The sequence below is a fragment of the Paramisgurnus dabryanus genome, chromosome 23 (genome assembly GCF_030506205.2).
Source record: "Paramisgurnus dabryanus chromosome 23, PD_genome_1.1, whole genome shotgun sequence".
Taxonomy (NCBI): Eukaryota; Metazoa; Chordata; class Actinopteri; order Cypriniformes; family Cobitidae; genus Paramisgurnus; species Paramisgurnus dabryanus.
Window position 1 is genome coordinate 17,004,770 of NC_133359.1, and position 23,850 is coordinate 17,028,619.

Here is a 23,850-nt window from a genome sequence, read left to right on the forward strand (position 1 = left end):
GTTTGAAGTAAATGAAGTTTTTTGGGTGAACTACCTTTGTGCCACATTAAATAATACCAGATATAATAGCTACCACCCTGCCTATTTCTCACTTTACAGGATGATATTTACCAAGCAGTTGTTGGTAAAATGATTCACAGACATCAGCGAGGGTCAACAGCCTTGTAACTATTGACCCTTGCCAAACAGGAAGCACTTAAAATCCCAGTTAGCAAAATATAGATTGCATCTAAAATCGCATACTGTGACAGAAAGTACTGAATTTGATGACCGTTAAAACAGTAGGTAATATATAGAATAAATATATAGATAGTATGAATGAATTTGGACGTACTACATCAGCCATGTTGATACATCACATGACACACGTCATCATAACAAGTTACTCGTTAACTGGAATGACATTAAACTATAGCGCGATTTAACCACAATGGACAGCTGTTTAATATGTGTATATGTATTTATATAAAGCCGTGTTATTGCGTTTTGGAGATTTCTGAATAAAACAACACCTCTCTTTCTTCTTCATTGGATAACTCCACTCCTGGGGCCTCATATGATATTAAAAGGTTTATCGAATGAACACTTCAGGATCTTGTCGGAAGTAGTAGGTCATCTGGCTACTTTTCGCCTACTGTCTCCATCTTCAAATATTTGCCTTTAGGGAAGTCACACCACTACGCAGCCATGTTTGCCACCAGTGCATGGTGTTGCATTGTCCCCTATTCATAGTAATATGGCTATGTTCACACTGCAGTGGCCCAAAACCGCCTTTTTTTTTTCCAAAATGTGACCCATATCCCATAAGACATTATAAAAATTCTTATGAAGATAGGGAGCAGCAAAATAATCGCAATGACTGCGATGTAGCACCAATCGGGTAACACCCCCTTTCGATCGGCGAGGGGGCAAATCGAGCTTAAAATCTTTATGTTTGTGGTGTGACTAAGCCAATGAGTGATCAGTCCTGTTGTGTCCAGTATCTTTGTGTTTGCTTAGCTCACAGGTGCTTCACTTACAGCACACCGACTGGACAAAACAACTGTGACCCAAATAGAAACGTTTTACACAAAGCAAATAAATGTCAAGAGAATCACATCGAACATGGCAGATGCACAAACATCTGGTTTCTTTTGCGAGTTACAGTTTTGCGCTTCCAGACGTTGGGATAATCCAGATCAACATGTCTGCATGCAACCGCAATGTAACTTGAGTTGCCAAAACAAAGCTTAAAAAAATAATAAAAAAGAGTGTTGTGTCAAAACATGATGCAGGAGTTTACTACCGACACCCAAACCTCAGATGCCATTCAATGTCATTTTTCCATTGTGTCCAAATACTCAAAGCTCTACTAAAGTAATATTTTGGTTAAATTAAATGTTTGGGGGAAAGAGATAGAGAGAGAGAAAGAGAAAGAGAGAGAGAGATGTCTCTTACTGCTGTAAAAAAGGTTTGTTAGTTCAACTCAAAAAGTAAGTTACCTGGTTGCCTTAAAAATTTTTAGTTAATTTAACTTAAATATTAGTCACCTTAAAAATGTTTTTTTTTTTAATGTTGTGTCAACTAATATTTTTAAGTGGAATTAACACAAAATTTAAGGCAACCAGGTGACTTACTTTTTAAGTTGAACTAACTTTTAGACAGATGCCCCTTGATGGAACATCCATAAAGATCTCATCCAAAACTAATACAGTATTTTCTCTTTTTGGCACGAATGGAGACATTCAGATAAAGTCATCTTTCCTCAGATCGCTCTGTTCATCCTCAGCATTTACACCCGAGCGGGTTTTCTGTTTGATCCTTTGTGACCAGGCCGCCAATCCAAATGAAGCTCGGCTAGAGGAGCCCGGCTCTGTGTCTATTCCAGCGAGAGCCCCGTCACACTGACACTAATGAAATAACCCGGCACACAAATCACCACACAGAAGCTTCTCAAAGATCCCAGGACGGCTGGCCAAAAGCCCCCGCCACCCCACCCTGCTTTAATCTCCCTCGAAACAGGCACATTAAAAGAGAGCTACTGACATCCATAATAGATAGAGTGGGGTGGTGAACAATACTACCCTATCCAGTGCATGTCCACTGATGGGCTTTATTGTAGCTCTGGGAGAGGATTTTTGTAAAATACCTCCCTTTCCAGTCGAGAGAGAGAGAGAGAGAGAGAGAGAGAGAGAGAGAGAGAGAGAGAGAGAGAGAGAGAGAGAGAGAGAGAGAGAGAGAGAGAGAGAGAGAGAGAGAGATGTCTAGTTATTGGTCTCTCACCCTCTTGTTTGTCACAGTGCTATTTTAAACCAGCCAGAAGACAGTCAGGGTTTTCACAAAAGTGGTCCAAAATCAGTGATGAAATATTTAAGCAATATCACTCGAATAGGAGTCGAATAGTAGACCTATCACACGACTCTGACAGTGACATTGCTTTTATACAACAGTTCGTCGGCACAAGTTTGAAAAAATAAATCTAGAAAACAACTACGGAGTGATTTCCTCTTTGTTTGGGAACTACTTTTTTCGATACGGATTTGAAGGCCAAATGAGAGGCGACGCTTTTGGCTGTTTGTTTTGAATGTCATAATAACTCAATAGACGAAATAGCCATTTCTCAATATTACCGTTTTCGAGGTCACAAAGTGTAGTTTTAAGATTATATATATATATATATATATATATATATATATATATATATATATTAGTCGATTGGTAAATATAGCACCTATTTAAAGATTTGGTTAAAAAGATTCGGACGTGTGATCCAGATGCGTGCGTCAGTGTTGGCTCACCCTTTTTTACATTTTTTTTATTTAAAGGAACAGTATGTTAGAAATTTATATCAACTAATGATAAAATGGCCCTGATATGTCACTAGACATTAAGAAATCATTTTCATTTCAAATACTTATATCACTGACAACAGTGGTCTGGCCAGGATATTGTCATTTTATGTTGTTATTGTTTTGGTGCAAGGTAAAAGTTAAAGCAACTACGGTTCGATTCACGATTTTACAGTTCCTTTGGTGTGTAGGTGTGTATTAGTACATGTTAACGATATGCAATAGGTAAAAACCCCAAAGTAAACAATGACGCAAGTTATCGTCTCCAACTTAAATCTCTTTTCTTGGACTACAACAAACACACGGATTGTATGCAAGAGTTTACTTCCTGGGATTGGTGATGTAGTAAAGGCTAACATTATCATTATCATAATTCCTCCCGCTTCGGTCTGTAAGTTAACTCCTGTAGGCATTGCATTGTGACTCAATCTTTCAAACACGTCCAAGGTATTCAGGCCAATCACAATTTACAGATTAACTGGCCAATCAGTGACACAGAGCTTTTCAAATCAATGAGTTTTGTACAAAATCAATGCGTTTGAGGAAAGCAGTATGGAGCTACAAAAATTTACGGTATGTGGGAAAATAATGTGTTTTTTTAACCATAATCCACGTGAACACATTGTATTATACCAAATACACAAAATAACCTTGTTTTTAGCAATGAAATAGGTGCACTTTAATAAAATTATATTGATTTTCCATTTAATCTTGATGCGGTATGATCACTCGCTTACTGATGTATTTTTTTCTTGTCAGTACTACATAAAACAGAAGAATTAAGTGTTTTATATTGTAACCAGTTTTATATATATATATATATATATTCGAGACTTATATCTGGAAATGTTTCTGCGTGCTGCTTATATCAGTGGTGATGTCTCACAACGTGTTTCATAGTCACATCTCGCGAAAATAAGTCATCAAGTGTCCCAATGTATAGTGAGCCAGTTTCCTTACCTGCGGTTCCAAACTGCGTTTTTGCGTGCTTTTAAGGGCACTTCAGGTAGGAGAGACTTGTTAACAGACGCTCCAGATAAATAGAAAATTATTGTTTTCATTGCTTTATTCGCCAAGTGTATTTTTATCGTCCACGCGATGTGACATTATTGCGCTACTCCCTCAAAAGTTGACATTCAGCTCTGATCTTCGACGGGAAAATAACTTCTGATTGGTATTCACAGACTGATTCACGAGCTAGGAAACTTATTGAGACACATGGAAAGTGTTTTAAAAACAGCATATAAAGCATCCTCCCTCACTAGTGGTAAAATGACCAGTAGGTGGCGGAATAGTACAACGGTGAAGCGGTTACGGTGAATCGGTTACTGTTTTTTTAATCAGTAAAAATATCGTAAGGCTGGGAAGGCCTCTTAGCCAATCAGATTCGAGAACCAGAAAGAACTGTTGTATACATAAATATAAATAAATTCAGGGATGTAAATTAATCTTGTTTGACATGCACATCCACCATTACTCAATGTCCCAGATTACCCTAGATATGATGTGAAGGAACGTAAAGGTGAAAACGGTTTGAAAAAGGCCACAGAGAAGCTTCTAGATATACCGCATCAGGTGAAATATGATTACATCTGATAAGAGCCGAGGGGTGGCAGGAAATAAATGATGGAGCCCGAGCGCCGCAGTCTCATCAGGACCACTGACGCGGGGAGGGGCGGCGGTAACTTAGAGCCTTGGAGATGAATGAGATGTTGTCCTCTCCATCCTGCAGTACTGCAGACAGTGATCGAGTGGCACAATATCAGAGCTGCAGACAGATGGAGAGATAGACAGTAGGGAGGATCACAGGGCAGCATGGGAAAGAAAAACGAAGGATCGCGTTGATATATGACATGACAGGGGCCGGTGGTTTTACAAGGCCCATCCTGCCAGTTAAACGACTCATCGTAAAACAAATCGATCAGACAGCCATCCGTCCCAAAAAACAGACGTAGATTGTTGGGAGAAAAACCCAAACACATAAGGATCTTGATGATCGGTGCTTAAGAGACATTATGGCTCTTGCCTGGTGTCATTGACAAGGCTTTAAGTTTGAAAACACCCTCAAATTTTGCATCATCTTATTTTTGAGTATATAAATAACACTTTAATATAATCTAAAAAATATTTCCCCTGTACTTTTTTATTAATCTCTGAAAGGTCCCATCAGTTTCTATAATGGCTTCATTTAAAACTAACCTGGTGAATTGAACATCTGTCAACAGGACATAATAAAGCACACAAGCAGGACTTGCACCAATACATACAAAATGAGACGTCACACGTGAAAGAATATGATTATAGCACGTCCTTGTCCCGGGGAAACCCAGTAACAATCTCATAAACACAGATTTTTATATATTTCTTTCAAAAGGCAACGGTCCTCGCGCGCACGTATTGAAAAACACCAGCAGCACAAAGCCATTGTTCGGCCGACGCACAACTGATATTTATACATGGACTGTCAGAGCACAACAAAGGCTCGGGTTTCTCTGGGTTGTACGTGGATCCTTTGTTCCCCATGCAAAGCGAGACGGGAAAACTAAACAGATACACAAAACAGCTTTCCTAGAAAAGGAAACAACGGATGATATTGTGCAATAGTGTTGTCAATCGAAAACCCCCAGCATACGGCCTTTATTCCCTGTACATCGCAGGTGTACTGTGTGTCAACCATTTTATAGCAACGAAAGGTCACATCGCATGAAATAAAATCAGTTGAGGTGGACGGAGCAACCAATGAGGTGCTTTGATTTGCCAGATATGGGATTTTAAACAATATTTGGCTTTAAAACCTGTTCCCAACATTAAGATTAAAGATAGATTTATATATAAATAGAAAATATATTTTAAAAAAAATTCTTAAAGGGGACATCTCATGAAAATCTGACTTTTTCCATGTTTAAGTGCTATAATTGGGTCCACAGAGTTTCTATCAACATAGAAAATGTGAAAAAGATCGACCCATTTACTTAGTTTTGGCAAACCATTCTCTGCAAGCATGTAAAAAGTGGGTTATTGAAATTCGGCTCCCCTTGTGATGTCAGAAGGGGATAATACCGCCCCTTAATCTGCACTGTCATTTAGTGCAGAAATCAGCTCATTTGCATTTCAAAGAACACACCCAAAAACGGCACATTTTTATTCACACCTGTGGCATAATTTATGCTATGATAAATTATCTAGATGATATTTTGAGCCAGAACTTCTGAGGACACCAAATATATTTGACAACATTAAAAAAAAGTCTTGTGAAATGTCCCCTTTACATTTATACATGTGTGTATTTATATATAGGCTACACACAAATAAATTATGCAAACACAAACTTTTATTTTGTATGCAATTATAATCCCAAATATTTTTTTGACAGCTCTAATTTTACATAAAATTTTTGGTTCAATATTAAACTGTACCTGTCAAAATAATTTGCAGCCTCCGGGTTCCCAAATGTTATTCGTTTTGAGCGCTAGTTATCTGATAATAGCAAACCTGCAAATATCACGTCTGGCCAATCAGAATCAAGCCGTGTAATAAATAAAAAATAAGCTTTTAACACCGGAGGATGAACAGAAAATACCAATAGCCGTGCATTGACATACAAGTGTTATTTATTTAGAGATTTTTTTTTATTTACACATCTCCAAAACAAAACGCTGATAAATAAAGCCAGTTATAAAAAGCTTTATATCAAACCACAAAAAATCCATAATTAATACTTTTACAATTAAATTTCTTTTTTTTTACATTACAGATATTTACAAAACATGTTGCATGCCCGCCCCTCCTTTACAAAAAAAAAATTGACAAGAAATCACATGGTACCTTAAAGTAACCATCGTTTATTTTTCAGCTCAGTAACACAGTTTGATTTTCATTCATGTGTGGTTACTTTAGTAAAACCATTTGCCAATACACCAAAAACCATGGTTAATTTTTGTAAGGGGTTCTCTAGTGCATTTCTCATTGTAGACAATATTTCCAATCAGCGAGAACCCATCTAAGCATCTTTATATGAGAAATAATTCAGTTTCCCATTCGTTTTCTGACTGCTGTTAAGGAGCAAACAAACACTGTGGGATTTTGGGAATATTAAAGGCAGGCTGTGAATCATTTCTTCAAAATGCCACTTAGAGGAAATGATTGATGATAAAAGTTGCACTTATGTTAAATCAAATCAAATGCTGGTTACTTTTTAAGTGGGACTAAAGAAAGGATCATGTTTGAGCTTCACGCTGACAATAGACAAAGCACTGCCACAGCGCCCTCTGATGGCAAAGGCATTTTTTTCTCAGTTTGCACCAAGTGTAATTCATAACAGCGTGCAGAATGTTGGCATCGGCCGCTAAATTCCCTCTGTGGAAAATGCTGAGCGACAATAAATGTTGAAAAACAGTTGAATGTATGACTTAAATCCCGAGAGATGTCACGGGCTGCTCATTACTAAATGGAGACTGGATGCATTACAGAGTTGGGTAAAAGTTTAAGAAAAAAAAAAAAAAACAAAGCAGAAAGTTTAAATAAACACTTTAATTTGCATGACTTCCCTCATTTTAAAAATATTTCCTCACGTTCAACAGAACTGTTACAGTAGCCTGGCCAGCAGGCGAGGGCTTTTTGACTGGCTAAGACCTAGTTAGTCTAGGTTTAATACACGAACATATTGCATACTTATACTTTTAGTTTAAAAGCCTGCAAACCGTCCACCATGGATATCTTTTCATGAGTAATAATAATAATAAAAGTAATACAAATTGCTAACCTGAAATAAAAGTTGACTCCCTCATCTCATTTAATTCAATATTTCAGATTTGTTTAATAAAAAAATCTAAATACTGCATTTGAAAACACCCGCTCTTTTGATAGCTTGCACAAAAAATGTGTTTGGTTAAACAAATTTACAAAACATTCATATGGTACAGTAAAAGATTATCAAATAAAACCTCTCTATACAATGGAGGTCGTTCATCGGTTAAGTGGAGCTGATCGATTGTCTCGTTTTAAAGCCAGCCATGTTTTTCCACTTGACAATGTGCTTATAAAGTGCTAAGGATTCGAATTGCATTGAAGAAATACAATAAAAAAAAAAACAATAAAAAGATATGGTGGGGTCTGTGTGACGCTCTAAGAGTCACAGCATCATCATCATTCTGCGTGTTTTACTGCTTATATTTCTCTTTCAGTCATTTAGGGATAGACGATTTACCAAATAAATAAAACAAAAACATCATCATTCTTTTTAATGCACTCTTTTCCTACTTCCAATGTCATCATGCTCTTTTTAAAAAATGCTCAAACTTGTGTTTATCTTACAAATTTCGAACTAAACTGCGGCACCGCATGTATGCCAACATCTAACGTTTGGTTTAAAATACCAAAATTCGTTTGCCTGCCTAAATCAAAGTATTGCAGTTAGTGAGGGAGGACAATTTTTTAAAAAGGCAAGCAGGAAAGATCTAGATACTTAAATCACCGCATTGCAAACTTCCATTCGAGTTCACTCGCTTGGATTTTTTTTTTTTTTAGTATCTTCATTAGTCAAATGTCCTTCAGTGAGTCCGAAAGCCAGCTGTCTCTCAGCGTGCTGTTTTTTATATATATATATATATAATCTTGAAAATGCATCCGACACATTTTGTTCACCCAGAGGTCAACAATTTTCTTCGTAGGTGCTTGAGAGCGATGAAGGCACTGTGTGGTATGCGGTAATCACGCCACGGGAAATGCTCCGTTTAAACATCCTGTCCAAGCCTGACGCCCATCAAGACCACAGGTATGCGTACAGACGGAGGAGGGACAGTACACAGTGCTTCTGACTCCGGTTAACAGTCCACAACCAGAGGCCGACAGCCGGTGCACGAAGGCATTGTGGAGGATGAAACTCGGATCAGCAGAAAAAAATCTCTCCCTCTGTGGTAGCGTCTTGGACGACAGTGCTCGGAGGTTCTGTAAAGTGACGAAAACAATTTAGCGTTTAAAACAGAAAATTTGTCATGGCAAAATAAACCAGGACTGGATAATCGGGTGTTCAGCATTGGGTTATGGGGCGCTTTTCCATTTCATACTACCCCACAGTTTGGTTTGGGTCAGCTTACTTTTGGGAGCTTTTCCACTTGGTGCAGTATATTCTAGTACCCAATACTTTTTTTTTAGTACCACCTTGGTTGAGGTTCAGCGACCCGAACTGATACCAAAACATGACGCGAAAACACTGCAGATCATTGATTGGTCTTAGAGAATTTTGTTTTTTATGGATGAAATAAATTTGACTCTTGACTCTTGAATCGTCACTACCAGCGTCATCGCTATAATGTAACAGATTTGCTTTACCTTCGTGCTAGCTTGCGCTGTCTCGAGCAAACATGTTGTCATCTGTGCTCTGCTTTAATTCCCAAACTCCGTTTTAATGATGAAAAACATCCACAGGTTGAGAATCAAGTACACAATAACAGTTTTTTCCAGACTTGCAGTTTGTGGTGGCACATTCACGACACGCACTTCCACATATCGTCTGACGCCACGGGTGTTTGTACAGAAACTGTCATGTGAGACAGAGGTATAGTGATAAACGCGATGTGCAAACATCTATTTGTGGTGGTCAATTTTTATTTTGTGGCGGACTGAGAAATAAATGAATGTATGGGAATGTACAACGACGCTCTCACTTGTACGATGTCACAGCAGTAGGCAGCGCAAATATAACGACACGCCTATAATCCCTCCCACTGCGAAGTGTTACTAAACTCGATGGAAAAGCTAACCAAGCCAAAGTGAGGTGAGCTGACCCGACCCGACCTGACCCAAACCGTGGGGGTACTATGCAATGGAAAAGTGCTATTAGGTAGCATAAATGGGTTCAATCCTCGGGAAACACGCACACTACTTATAAAAGGCATACGTTGTAAGTTGCTTTGGATAAAAGCATTTGCCAAAAGTAAAATGTACTGTAATGTAAATGTACCTACACACTACTCACTGTACATTATCCTGTTTAATTTATGACTGCTTAACAAACTCACAAACAGACATGAAATATTCATTTGATGGAGTTCACAAAGTGAAACTGACATAGTTGTACTGTACTGTCTGTAGGAAACAGGCCGACGGAGAGAATGATCGACTATAGTTTATTGATCAATATAAAGTGGTTCGTTCCAGTCCTTGATTCTGATTTATTGATGGTAAAACACATCTATGATCACTGCACCCAGCAATTCTGTGTATCACTGTGAAGCACACTTAGCAATGTAAACATATGTGAAATATACAGCTGGGACTATTTTTCTTACCTCATGAAAGTTGTGTTGGTAATTTATTTTTGCTTTATTATTTGTATTGTGTGGTAACCTTTTTTATAAAATAAAAAAAAGTACTTGAGTCTAGAGCGGTATAGTGACTCATCAAGTCATTATTGCTTACTTCTACAGTTTATCATATACCATAATTAAATCACAATTAAAGGATTAGTCCATTTTCTTAAAAAAATCCAAATAATTTACTCACCACCATGTCATCCAAAATGTTGATGTCTTTATTTGTTCAGTCGAGAAGAAATTATGTTTTTTGAGTAAACATTCCAGGATTTTTCTCATTTTAATGGACTTTAATGGACCCCAACACTTAACAGTTTTAATGCAGTTTAAAATTGCAGTTTCAAAGGACTCTAAACGGTCTCAAACGAGGCATACGGGTCTTATCTAGCGAAACGATTGTCATTTTTGGCGAGAAAAAATATGCACTTTTAAACCACAACTTCTCGTCTTCCTCCGGTCCTGTGACGCACCAGGACGACCTCACGTAAGCGTCATCACGTCAAGAGGTCATGGATGACGTATGCGAAAACTACGCCCCAGTGTTTACAAGTGTGGAGAAAGAGGACTGTTCAGACGTTGTTGTATGTTGAATGATACTAATTAATGTCTTTGTGTCAGTTTATTGTTTACAATGGTCCGAAAATGTGCGTTTCATATATGTAACATGTGATCTTTTCGACGTCATTAAGCAATTACGTGAGGTTGCGCTGGCTCGTCACAGGACCAGAGGAAGACGAGAAGTTATGGTTTAAAAGTGCATTTTTTTTCTTTTCTATTTTCCAATTTTAAACTGCATTAAAACTGTTAAGTGTTGGGGTCCATTAAAATGAAAAAAATCCTGGAATGTTTTCCTCCAAAAATACAATTTCTTCTCGAATAAAACAAAGAAAGACATCAACATTTTGGTTTACATGGTGGTGAGTAGATAATCTGGATTTTTTTTTTTTTTAAGAAAATTTGCTAAAGTATTTCGGGGGGGGGGGGGGGGGGGGGGGGGGGCTTCGTATAACATTTCTGGATAAACGATTTTTTTAATTATGTAAATATGATCAATTTTGTTGTTCCTAAAAGATTAGGGATGTCTACAGGACAGTGGGCTTTTAGAAGCAGGTCTGATGGGCTTTTACTATACCTGTAGTCTGGCTCTGGTGACCTTTTCCCTTTTTCTTCTTCTTGTCTTTCTTTTCCTTGGGCTTGGTCAGCTGTAGCAGGCGGCTGGGCATCTGGCTCTGTGCCTCGTTGGTCTGACCTTTCTGGCTCGAGTTGGAGGAGAAGGGGTTGCGGTTCTTCCCTTTGCGTTTAGAACCCATACGGGACAGAAAGTCTTTTGAGGATGGTGAAGTGGACAGCTCAACTTCCGATGGGTCGCGGTCTAATGAACCCAAACTCTGACATTTGGAGGACTCCTCCGATGTGGTGGAAGGGGTCCGGTTCTTCCTCTGTTCCTGCAGGTGAGGAAGATGACGGTTGGAGAATTACAATTTTTTTTATTAATTATTGACAAATCATCTCATCAATTAAGAGAAAACGCTTCCCTGCCGAAAACAAGTTTTTATGGCAATCCATGTTTCTGCTATTATTAACCAGGTGGCACTGAAGCATCCACTGATCCAAAAACAGTAAAAACTCTGTATGTTTTGATCATTCTGAATCTGATCTCTAACAAAAGTCTTTTGGTCAACTCAATGGGGACCATTTTTGGGTGAACTACGCCTTTAAAGAAGAACATTTTCTGGAAGGAATTCAACTTTTTTGAAAATCATAAAAAATGCTGGTGGGGAAAGAGTTAAAGGCTGATGGATAAAGGTATGATCTCTGAAAGCAAATGTTGATATCTGAAATCACCTAAATAAACACCCCCCTACCCCAATAGAATCTGGACCTTCTTTTGATAGACCCCCCCCCCACACAAGCACAACCCAGGCAATGATGTCGGTTAAGAGAAATGCTCCTTACTGCTGATTGGTTACAAGTGTGTTCTGGTACTCGGCTTGATTCCCATTTCCAAAGTGTTTTTCAAAAATCATGCACCCCGCCTTTAAAAGGATAATGAAAATATTCTGAAAAATGTTAATAACCAAACAGATCTGGGGCACCATTCACTTCCATTGTACTATTTTTACGACAATGGAAGTCAATGGTGCCCCAGATCTGTTTGGTCACAAACATTCTTCAAAATACCTTATTTTGTATTCAGCAGAACAAAGAAATGCATACAAGTTTAAAACAAGTTGAGGGTGAGCAAATAATTTTTCAGTGAACTATCTCTTTAAGTCAGCATGAAAAATAGATTTGTCTTTCGCAAAGACACGCATTTCTGGACAAAACAGGATAGTCACTGTAAAAAAAATTGCCTGTGACTTAATGATATTTACCACAAATGTTTTGATGCATTAAACCGCTAAAAAAATCAATACACCCCTCTTTAAGAGCCAAGAATAAGATGATCCAAACATTACTATTAAATGACAAAACATTGAGGTTTTGAGAAAAGAGGAACAATCAAGATCATATGTCAACACCAAGATGATACAATTACAAAATCTTATCTGCAGGCCTGTCGTTTTCATTTAACTAAAGTTAAGCAAGTTACCGAGAGGGAGAAGGCTGGAAAATATGAGTGACCAATGTTACATAGTGTGAATGTACTGAACCATCACAAACTAATGTCTGAAAATGACACAATTACTATCATTATAAATCAACAAAATCAAAACAAATCCTTAAAGACGGGGTGCGTGATTTGAAAAAAAAAAAACACTTTGGAAAAGGGAGTCAGCCCGACTACCAAAACACACTTGTAATCAGCAGTAAGGGGCGTGTCTACTAACCGACATCTTTGCCTGGGTTGCGTATGAGTGGGACGGGTGTATCAAAAAAAGGTCTAGATTCTATTGGGGTAGGGGCGTGTTTATTTAGGTGATTTTAACGCACCCCACCTTTAATAAAGATGAACCCTGCTGATAAACAGACTATTTTTTGCCTATGCGTCTCACCTGTGTTAGTCTGATCTGCTCTGCGTCTCTTTGCATCTGCTCTCTTTCTCTCTCCAGTCTCTTCTGGCTGTCTCGGAGTTGTGCGAGGTCTCTTTGATATTCCTCTTTTTTATTCTGCAGGTCCTGTTTCTCCTCCTCATACTCTCTCTGTTTTCTCTGCACCTCGTCCTCTTGGATTTGCAGCTGTGCTTCCCTCTGTTCCAGTTCCCGCTCGCGAGCCTCCCACTCTTTCTCTCTACGCTTTCTCTCCTCGGCGTGGGCCGCCTGCTGCTTCTGCAAACTGGCAACTTCCTGCCGCTGCTTCTCCAGGCTCCGCTGCTTCTCCTGTTCGATCAGCGAACTGGGCCGCGACGAGGAGGAGGAAGAGGAGGTGGAGGAAGAGATGGAGGGGTGGCGAGAGGAAAGCTGAGGCCGGTCGCTCAGGGCAAGCCGCTGGTCCTCGATGAACGTGTCTTGCTGGATGACAACAGCCTATGGTGGGGAGGCCAAATAAAAGCAGATGTAAAACTACGATATCTGTTTTAATATCTGTGTTTAAAAAAATACAAAATTGATTAAGGACCGAATTTGCTGACAACCTTGAATAGTTTTTTTATCACTACACTGCAAAAAATTATTTTTAAGAAAAAATTATTTAGTATTTTTGTCTCGTTTTCAGTAGAAAAATCTAAAAATTCATAAAGGTGCAGTGTGTGAATTTAAGCAGCATCTAGTGGTGATGTTGTAAATTGCAACCAACGGCTTACTCCACTGCTCACCCCTCGCTTTTAAAACACACAGAGAAGCTACGGTAGCCATCACCAGACAAACATGTCATCGTCGGAGACAACTTAGTAAAAAAAAATTGTCCGTTAAGGGCTTCTGTAGAAACATGGTGGCACAAAATGGCGACTTCCACGTAAGGGGACCCTCGGTGTATGTACATAAAAACGTCTCATTCTAAGGTAATAAACACTTAACGGTTCATTATGAAAGGTCTTTATACACCCCTGATAATATAGTTTTGTAGTTTATTTTGCATTTCTGTCAAAAGATCCTTCTAAAAATTACACACTGCACCTTTAAATTAAGATGCTTCTTCTTGATGAGAAAAACGACCCAAGAAAATAAGTCTAATTTTAGACCAAAAATATCAAATTTAAGTGATTTTGTGCATAAAACAAGCAAAAAAATCTGCCTATGGGGTAAGCAAAAAATCTTGAACATTTTTCTTAAACACTAAATTCATGAAAAATTCAAGAAAAATTTGCTTACCCCATTGGCAGATTTTTTTGCTTGTTTTATGCACAAAATCACTTAAATGTAATATTTTTGGTATAAAAACTAGACTTATTTTCTTAGGTCGTTGTGCTCATCAAGAAAATACATCTTAATTTAAGAATTTTTAGATATTTTTACTAAAAAAGACAAAAATACTAAGAATTTTTTTCTTGAAAATCATGACTTTCTAACTTAATATTTTTGTCTTGTTTTCAGTAGAAATATCTAAAAATTCTTACATCAAGATGTTTTTTCTTGATGAGCACAATGACCTAAAGAAAATAAGTTTAGATTTTAGACAAAAAAAAACTATTTAATTCAATTTGTATTTGAAACAAGCAAAAATGGGGTGAGAAAATTTTGCTTCAATTAAGTGTTAAAGACAAAATGTATTTTATTTCAAGATTTTTTTCTCACCCCATTGGCAGATATTGTTGCTTGTTTTAAGCAAAAATTTAATTAAATTGTTTTTTTTTTGTCTAAAAACTAGACATATTTTCTTAGATCGTTTTGCTCATCAAGAAAAAGCATCTTAATTTAAGAATTTTTAGATTTTTCTACTGAAAACAACACAAAAATATTAAGTAAGAAAGTCATTTTTTTGCAGTGAACATATACTTTAAATATTTAATTGCAGTAAAGTGGATGTTTGGCGAATAAACAAATGTTTTGATGTCAAAGGTTTAAAATCTAGATATTTTTCACTATCAGCTTGGATGTCACGGCTCAAGAGAGTCTGCACTCGGCTTGATTACAAACCCTGCATTTTAAAACCTAATTATTATGTATGCACCTTCTGTCAAGCCGGGGATGAGGTCTCCTATCCTCATCCAAACTAAGAGTGAGATAAATGAGATGAAAGGAGAGCTGACTCACCTGCAATGTGTTCAGCAGGTCATGAAGATGAGCAACGCTTTGAAGAACCTGCTGTGAGAGAAGACATAAGATTTGAGAAATGTGAGGCGGCACAGGAGCGGTAAATGATGTAAAGTAAGCTTGAATTTCAAGTGTCCATATGAACACCAAAACTCAATGAGCTTTAAGCACTCATTAAAATCTATTTAGAGATATTTCAAATATACCTCATTGTTCCTCTTTAATAAGATAATTGGGTTGGTGTTGCTTGTCTGTAGGGAGAGAGACACAGTTACAAGATCAATACATTAGGTAAGAAGGTAAATAAATCAATTGTTAGCCATCCACATGTTCTCCGAGAGGCCATTGCGGGTACCGACTGAAATAAGAGGCTACGCTGCAATGAAGGGTCACTTTACTCACTACTTTCTGTGGGTCTGAGGACAGACTTAATGATTCCTCAAATATCATGTTATTGTATTGTTATGGTCTATGATTCGAGTGTGTGTGTGTGTGTGTGTGTGTGCGCGCATGTATATATGCTTCAGGTAAGTGCTGTAGTGTGCATGTATTCTGATGCTCAGCACTTAATGACTCGAGCAGATGCAGATGGTGATAAACTGATGACTAAACATGAATCAGACATTTTAATGGAAATGAGTCTTAAAGCAGAATTGGTGATACATGTGAATAATAAGAGTGTTAAAGTGTGTGTATTTGTAATGCATTTATAAAGTACACGCATCAAAATTGTGTACATATACAGCATGGTGGATATATTTTAGTTTCACAAAGTAGTACTATTTAATAATAATTTAACTGTTTTCATAAGAACATCATCGTTTAAGCTGATGTTTAAAAAAAAATATAGAAAATTTATATACAAATTGTATACAATGTCTGTCTCTCCATCCATCCAACCGTCTATCTATCTTGTTTATCAATCCATCTTGTCTGTCCGTCTATTTATCTCTTTATATAGCTGTCTGTCTGTCTATCTATCCGTCCATTCATCTATCCGTCTATCCATCCATCCATCGGTCTATCCATCTATCTATCTCTCTATCAGTCCATCCATCTGTCTATCCATCCATTCACCTTTCTGGCTATCCAGTCCATCCGTTGATCCATCCATCCATCTATCCATACATACAGCTATCCGTACATCCATCTATTCGTTTCTCTGTCCATCCATCTATCCTTCCATATATTCATGTATCTGTCTATCTGTCCATCCATCTATCTGTCTATCCATCCACCCATCTACCTGTATATCTGTCCATCCATCCTTCTATCCATCCATCCGTATATCTGTCTATCCCTTTATCCATCCATCTGTCTATCCATCTACCTGTCTATCTGTCCATCCATCCTTCTATCCATCCATCCATCCATCCATCCATCCGTATATATGTCTTTCCCTTTATCCATCCATCTGTCTATCCGTCCAGCTATCTACCTACCTACCTACCCATCTCTTCATGAAACTGTCGGTCTGTCCGTACCTGTGTCTGTCTATCTATCATCTATCCATCATCCATCTATCCATCCATCCAGTCGCTTTATATAGCCATCCATCTATCAGTCTATCATCCATCTGTCTATCCTTCATCCATATATCCATCTATCTGTCCATCCATCTGTCTACCTGTCCATCTATCAATCTATCTGTCTATCCGTCCAGCTATCTACCTACCTACCTACCCATCTCTTCATGAAACTGTCGGTCTGTCCATACATGTGTCTGTCTGTCTATCTATCATCTATCCATCATCCATCCATCCAGTCTCTTTATATAGCCATCCATCTATCCATCCATCCTGTCTGTCTCTTTATATAGTCATCCATCTATTGGTCTATCATCCATCTGTCTATCCTTCATCCATTTATCCATCTATCTGTCCATCCATCTGTCTATCCATCTGTCTATCCGTCCATCTATCAATCTATCTGTCTATCCATCCATCTATCTGTCTATCCATCCACCTATCTGTCTATCCGTCCACCTATCTGTCTATTCGTCCACGTATATGTCTAGCCGTCCATCCATCTATCCGTTTATTGTTCATCCATCCTTCTATCCATCCATCTATACGTTCATCTATCCGTCTATCCATCCATGTATCTGTCTATCCATCCATCCATCTATCTGTCTATTGTCCATCCATCCTTCTATCCATCCATCCATACGTTCATCTATCTGTCTATCCGTCCATCCATCTATCCGTCCATGTATCTGTATATCCGTCCATCCATCTATCTGTCTATTGTCCATCCATCCATCTATACGTCCATCTATCTGTCTATCGTCCATCCATCCTTCTATCCGTCCATCTATCTACCCACCTACCCATCTCGTAGCTGTCTATCCATCCATTCATCCCTCCAGTCTGTCTGTCTATCCATCTATCTATCTGTCTATCCATCCATCCATCCATCCATCCATGTATCTGTCTATCCGTCCATCCATCTACCTACCTACCCACCCATCTTGTCTGTCTGTTTGTCTATCTCTTTATATAGCTGTCTGTCTGTCCATCTATCTAACTGTTTATCCATGCATCTATCTATCTATCCGTCCATCCATCTGTCTATCCGTCCATGTATCTGTCTATCCGTCCATCCATCTACCTACCTACCTACCCACCCATCTCTTCATGTAGCTGTCTGTCTGGCCATCTATCCTGTTCATCCCTCCATCTTGTCTGTCTGTCTATCTCTTTATATAGCTGTCTGTCTGTCCATCTATCTATCTATCTGTTTATGCATGCATCTATCTATCCGTCCATCTATCTATCCTTCCATCCTTTCGGTCTGTCTATCTATCTATTCGTCCATCTAGCCGTCCTTCTGTCTTTCTGTCGATCCATCTTTCTATCTATCCATATATCTATACGTCTGTTTGTCTGTCTGTCTGTCTGTTTATCTATCTCTATATATGGCTGTCTGTTTTTTTTTTTTATCTATCTATACATGTATTACTTTCTATCTAATGTATTTTTTATAGCCATCTGTCCATATCGACTTCAAAGTTTAAATTCATTTAAATTTGTGTCTTTTGAAATACACGTTTGCAAGTTTTTTCCACCATGAGCTATCTAATGCACGCACATAATGTGTTGTGATCTGAACCCATCTGTACCTTTTTTAGCACGCTGTCTGACTCAGTCCTGCGGAGCTCTGTGGAGTCCTCTGTATCATCTCTGTCTCCATCTACAGGAGATCAAAAACACAGACGAATCAGTTTCACCAACGCCTACCCTGAAGCGCTATTACAAACCTTCTCACGGAAAACACACCCACCTTTGATCTTTGAGATGTTCATCTGGTGACTGTCAAATCCCCCGAAGGTTTCCGCCCGTCGTGGCAGAGACACAGGCCCTGTCGTATACACCCCATCCTGCACGGCTCCTCCTAATCTACCGTTAACCAGAACCTGCAATGTCTCCACTGCAGACAGATACAAACACAACACAGAGATGAAACATGGTACTTAATACTACTTTGTTTGAGGTACAAATTAGTGCATTATAATAAATGACATAATGTGGTAATCAGATGATCTCTTTAAAATTGACTGAGTAAGATCATGTCAATGATTTAAACTAAGGTGAAATCAATGTTTGATGCTTCTTATCTCAATATTAGATATGAGACTTCAGCCTGGATTTCACAGACACGGTCACATACAGTATGTGTGCGATAAAATGCGACCCAGACCCATTTTCGAGAGATTTACCCTAAAAGCCACTTGCTTCCAGTTTCCATCAATAAACAAACCAACAGCTTTCACAAAAGCTAGGAATAGATCAGAATCAATATATTTTTTTGCATTTATTGACCTGCTACATTAAAGCAATCCATTATCTGTTCCTGCCCAATAGAATCTGATCAGCTGGATGTATTGATCCCAACCATAGTCACTTTATCCTAATGATCCTCCAGCTTACTGTAAAAACTGTGATGTGCGTCATCATCACCCCCTCACATTCAAACCAAAGTATCTTCTCAGCACTTTTAAGACATTTCCTGTTCACCGCACTCGAAACATTTATTTGGAAACAGCACTGCATGCTTTTCCTTATTCAGAAATAAGAATACAACAGATTGCACAAATGTTGACTGTATTAGGTATTGTTGCTATACTTTTCGAAACAGCGTGTATTTACCATGTTGCTCCTTAACTTTCACCTTTAGCATTTTGCATGTTTAAATAAAAACTTAAATCATTGTGCCATTACGCCACAAATTTGTGTTGATAAAATGTTCCAAAAATGTCCTTTTAGTTGGTACCCAATGCAAAAAAAGGTACACAAGTTGTCACTGGGATGGTATGTTTAACCATTTACCTGGCACTGCCCTTTTTGAGTGGGGGTGGAAAGGTAATGTACATGCACCCCTTCAAATTAACTCTTTCGCCGCCATTGACGAGATATCTCGTCAATCAAGAAAAAACGCTTCCCTGCCAATGACGAGATTTTCCATCTTTCCGCAATACCGCTATTATCCACCCTTCCGCAACTTTTTAAACCCGGAAGTATTGCCCAATGGCAAGCGGCTGCATGTCTGTGTCCGTTTTAAAGATCGCTCTGAATGGGATCTCTATGAAAAGTCCGTCACAAAAATGGAATTATCTCTGCTTTTTGCTCAAAATGTGGTGATTTTGCAGAAACCTACCCATATTCAAAAGCTGATAACAAAAGAACCACTGAAGGTAGGATGAAACGTTTTTTTTTTTTTGTTTGAAAAAAACTTGGTATATTGTATGTTTATATATTTAAAGAAGAACATTTTCTGGCATGCATTAAACTTTGGTGAAAATCATGAAAAAACGCTGGCGGGCAACTTTTTTAAAAACGCTGGCGGTGAAAGAGTTAATATAACACTGGCATTTTTCCGGTCTAGTAACCTAATTTTTGTCTTGGTTTAAAGATACTTAAAAATTTTTACCGATGTGTCTGGAAGTGAAAATTAAATAAATAAAAAATTGATATAGACATTTTAATTTATTGCATACATAAAAATAATGCAATACAATATTATTTTATACATAAAATTATATATAAAAAAAAGGTTTGTGCTGATTTGCTGTGAGGGTTGCTGCATACTCTTGTCACAAATTAATACATTACCGTCATTGCATTATTATTACTGCTAAAGGGTTTTGAAACATGAAAACTACATTCTTAGACTTTTCCCACAATATATAGTTTGTCGTGACAGATTAACATTTAAATGAAAAATATTCAAGTAATCCTGGGTGTCACTGTCCCGCCCAGTTAATGGGCTAAAAAAGGTCCTAATAAAGTATAAAAAAAATAAATAAATATTTGTTCCTCAAGCAAGTTTTAAATTATTCTCCCTCGGAAGGCAAAAGAAGAGAGATTTTCTATTATGTAATTTTATTAAATTGATAATATTTTTCTTATTTATACCTATGTGGACTGCCAAAATATGTCAGCCTGAAGTCTCAAAATCTCACTATGAGGTTAGTAGGATGGAAATTTGATTTCAATCTTTGACATGATTTTACTCAGTCAATATTAAAGATATTAAGGTTATTTTTCACAGCAAGTTCTTTACATTATGTAGGATGGTTAAATGTATGACTTGTTGTATAATATAACTGCACTTGTTGCCTCACCTTCCTTAAGAGCATCTTTCATGATTGGCTCCCCTTTTGTGATGTCATCTGGCGTAGCTCTGAACAGCATTCTGCTCCGGAGGTTCGATCCGGTCTCATCTGATACGCCACAATCGCATATGTCCCTAAACAACTTCACTTTCTCCTCAAGTAAAGCCAAGATCTGTTCATCCCTCTTCTGCAGCTGATCTGTAGAGAAAGTGAGATTTATTTTAGGACAGCGGAATAGGGTTAATCCCATCATATATATTTTCTTAAACAATTAAAATTACCTTTCATCTCCCTGACTTTGATCTCCTGAAGTCTCTTGTCTTCTTCGTTTTCACTGGGTACACCTTCATCATCATCTCTTTCCCTGGGGGAAATGGAGAGTCTGTAAAAAGAGACTACCAGCTCTCACAAACAGTGACTGTTTATGATTAAATGGTGTTTCAGAAATGTTTTCATTATGCCATGAAGAGTGTTGTCTTCATAACTATACTGTATAGCCTAGCCAAAACAATTCATAACAATATCAATCAATTTTTTTTAAATGGATGAGTTGGATCAGTTAGTGAAGGACAAACAGCCAACCAATGTCACAAAAACGGCACATTTAAAGGAAAACACCACCGTTTTTCAATATTTTACAATGTTCTTACCTCAACTTAGACAAATACTTATCTTTTTTCAATGCGTGCACTTAATCTTTGTACAGAGCCTCGTGAATGTGTTAGCATTTAGCCTAGCCCCATTCATTCCTATGGCTCCAAACAAAAGTTTTATTTTGTGCCACCATACTTACTCGTGTAACTATTCATGTAACAGTCTTTAAATAGGGAAATCATGGAAGTGTTTGGTGGCTTATAAATTCATCCCTGTTTGGAGCCATAGGAATGAATGAGGCTAGGCTAAATGCTTACACATTCACAAGGCGCTGTACAAAGTTTAAAAGTGCACGCATTTGAAAAAGATTTAATTTGTCTAAGTTGAGGTAAGAACATAGTAAAATATTGAAAAACGGTGGTGTTTTCCTTTAAAAAAGAACGCCCAGTGTGCAGAAGACAACAATAAATTAGCATACAGCAAATGTTAAATGTGACAAATTGCAATGCTAACCAAATAACCTCATGCATGTCTATAAAATAACATCCTGCATGTGGGGAAATAACCTGCTGCAGTTGTATTAAATGACATCCTGCAAGTTAGGAAATAACCTCTACTGTATGTCTATGAAATATGAACTTGAGGCTCACATCGATTGCATTGCCTCCTGTATTAGCTGCATCCATGTATTCCTCTCCTCCTTTGAGCTGGCGTAGACCTCCACCATTTCAGGTTTCTCGATGCCAGCCGTGATCAGGAACAGACCCTTCTCTTCATTGGCTACTTCTCTCAAAATGAGTTTCTGCAGCGAAATGACGGTGGAGCGCTGGTCCTGAGATGAGAAGAAAAGGTGGCGATGTTGGAGATTAGATGAACGCAGAACATTAATGGAGATTATGGAGAAGTAGGGATACTCCAGCCAAATATCAAATTTACCCCATGACTTACTCGCCCTCAAGCAATCCGAGATACATATGTCCATCATCTTTCAGACGAACAAATTTGAAGTTATTTTAGTAAATGTCCTTGCACTTCCAAGCTTTATAATGGTAGAAAACAGGGATCACGATCAGTCTTTAAATGCCAATAAAGTGCATCCATCCTTTGAAGAAGTAATCCACAAAGCTCCAATGGGTTAATAAAGCTCTTATGTGCGTAATCAATGAGATTTTGTATGCATTCTGACTTATTAACTCAGTTTAAGAGATGGTTTCCTCATGCTAAACAAAGACAAAATGTCTTAAAAGCACTTGAACATGTTACAGAGTATTATTGTGCTGAATGCGGCAGGGTTTGTACAAGTTTCAGAAAGGTTTTTTTTGATTACGGGTCCAGCTGATGTATCAGCGGTAAGCCATACATATCACTTCTTTTTATGGGCACTTCCCCCGGAAAACCACACCCACAAATCAATCAGCGGGAGAGCGATGAACCGAGAATGCTAAGTTACAGGCATCACGTCACGCGACAGCTTTGTTTTATATCAAACTCAACAATGGCACGAAAAAATAAGTGTGTTTTTGGATGTAAAAACAAAAAATCCAGCATTATGGAAACAATGGATATAGTTTGTTTATCCGGGGTAGCAGCTGAGTTTTGCGTGAGGATTTCAGAGAAAAGTCACAACCGGGTCATGAGTTGCATGCGTTAAGTAAATTGCTGTGTTATGTTGGAAATAAGTGCATATTATATAAACAACACGAACATGTAGTGAATCATAAGTTATCCAGTCAGTGGTGTATAGAGTTTTGACTCGGACTCGCTCCTCCCGCAGCTCGTAGCTCCTCCCGCAGCTCGTAGCTCCTCCCGCAGCTCGTAGCTCCTCCCGCAGCTCGTAGCTCCTCCCGCAGCTCGTAGCTCCTCCCGCAGCTCGTAGCCCCTCCCGCAGCTCGTAGCCCCTCCCGCAGCTCGTAGCCCCTCCCGCAGCTCGTAGCCCCTCCCGCAGCTCGTAACCCCTCCCGCAGCTCGTAACCCCTCCCGCAGCTCGTAACCCCTCCCGCAGCTCGTAACCCCTCCCGCAGATTAATATCAGATACGCAGAAACAGTCCGTATTATGGACGCTTTAACTTGCTTCAAGTAACCACGCCAACTTGGACTCGATTCATGAGAAAGTTTTAGCATATGAGTAAGGGTGTCAAGATTTCGATTTTAAATCAAAACCGATCGAAATTAAGTCACATCCTCGAACTTCGAATAAATTTTTTTTACTGTTAAGCACCCCCTAGTAGTGAGCGTTTCTTTGACATACGTTGCGCAGTGACTCTCGTAAATCGCACGAGTCCAAGATGGCGTTGTTACCGGAAGGTAGTTATTACAGTTTATAAAGTTTAAAATATGGTAACTTTTTCTTACAAAATTGCATCGATAA

General features: G+C 38.3%; 1 protein-coding gene across 8 annotated transcripts in view; it reads right to left on the minus strand.

Annotated features, from left to right (window-relative positions):
- Positions 1-7,340: 7,340 nt before the first annotated feature.
- The window catches only part of akap13 (A-kinase anchoring protein 13), a 140,113-nt gene continuing 123,603 nt past the window's right edge, over positions 7,341-23,850 (minus strand). For 7 of the 8 annotated variants that reach the window (XM_073813285.1, XM_073813286.1, XM_073813284.1 and 4 more), the window contains 10 exons: positions 22,132-22,313; positions 21,169-21,269; positions 20,897-21,085; positions 18,556-18,702; positions 18,395-18,465; positions 15,480-15,524; positions 15,274-15,324; positions 13,138-13,608; positions 11,274-11,586; positions 7,341-8,774 (listed from right to left, as the gene is read on the minus strand). In XM_073813285.1, coding sequence (XP_073669386.1) covers positions 8,716-8,774; positions 11,274-11,586; positions 13,138-13,608; positions 15,274-15,324; positions 15,480-15,524; positions 18,395-18,465; positions 18,556-18,702; positions 20,897-21,085; positions 21,169-21,269; positions 22,132-22,313 — 1,629 coding nt within the window. In that variant the 3' untranslated portion in view covers positions 7,341-8,715. The remainder of the gene's footprint in view (positions 8,775-11,273; positions 11,587-13,137; positions 13,609-15,273; positions 15,325-15,479; positions 15,525-18,394; positions 18,466-18,555; positions 18,703-20,896; positions 21,086-21,168; positions 21,270-22,131; positions 22,314-23,850) is intronic. The other variant, XM_065291576.2, reaches the window with a different exon arrangement.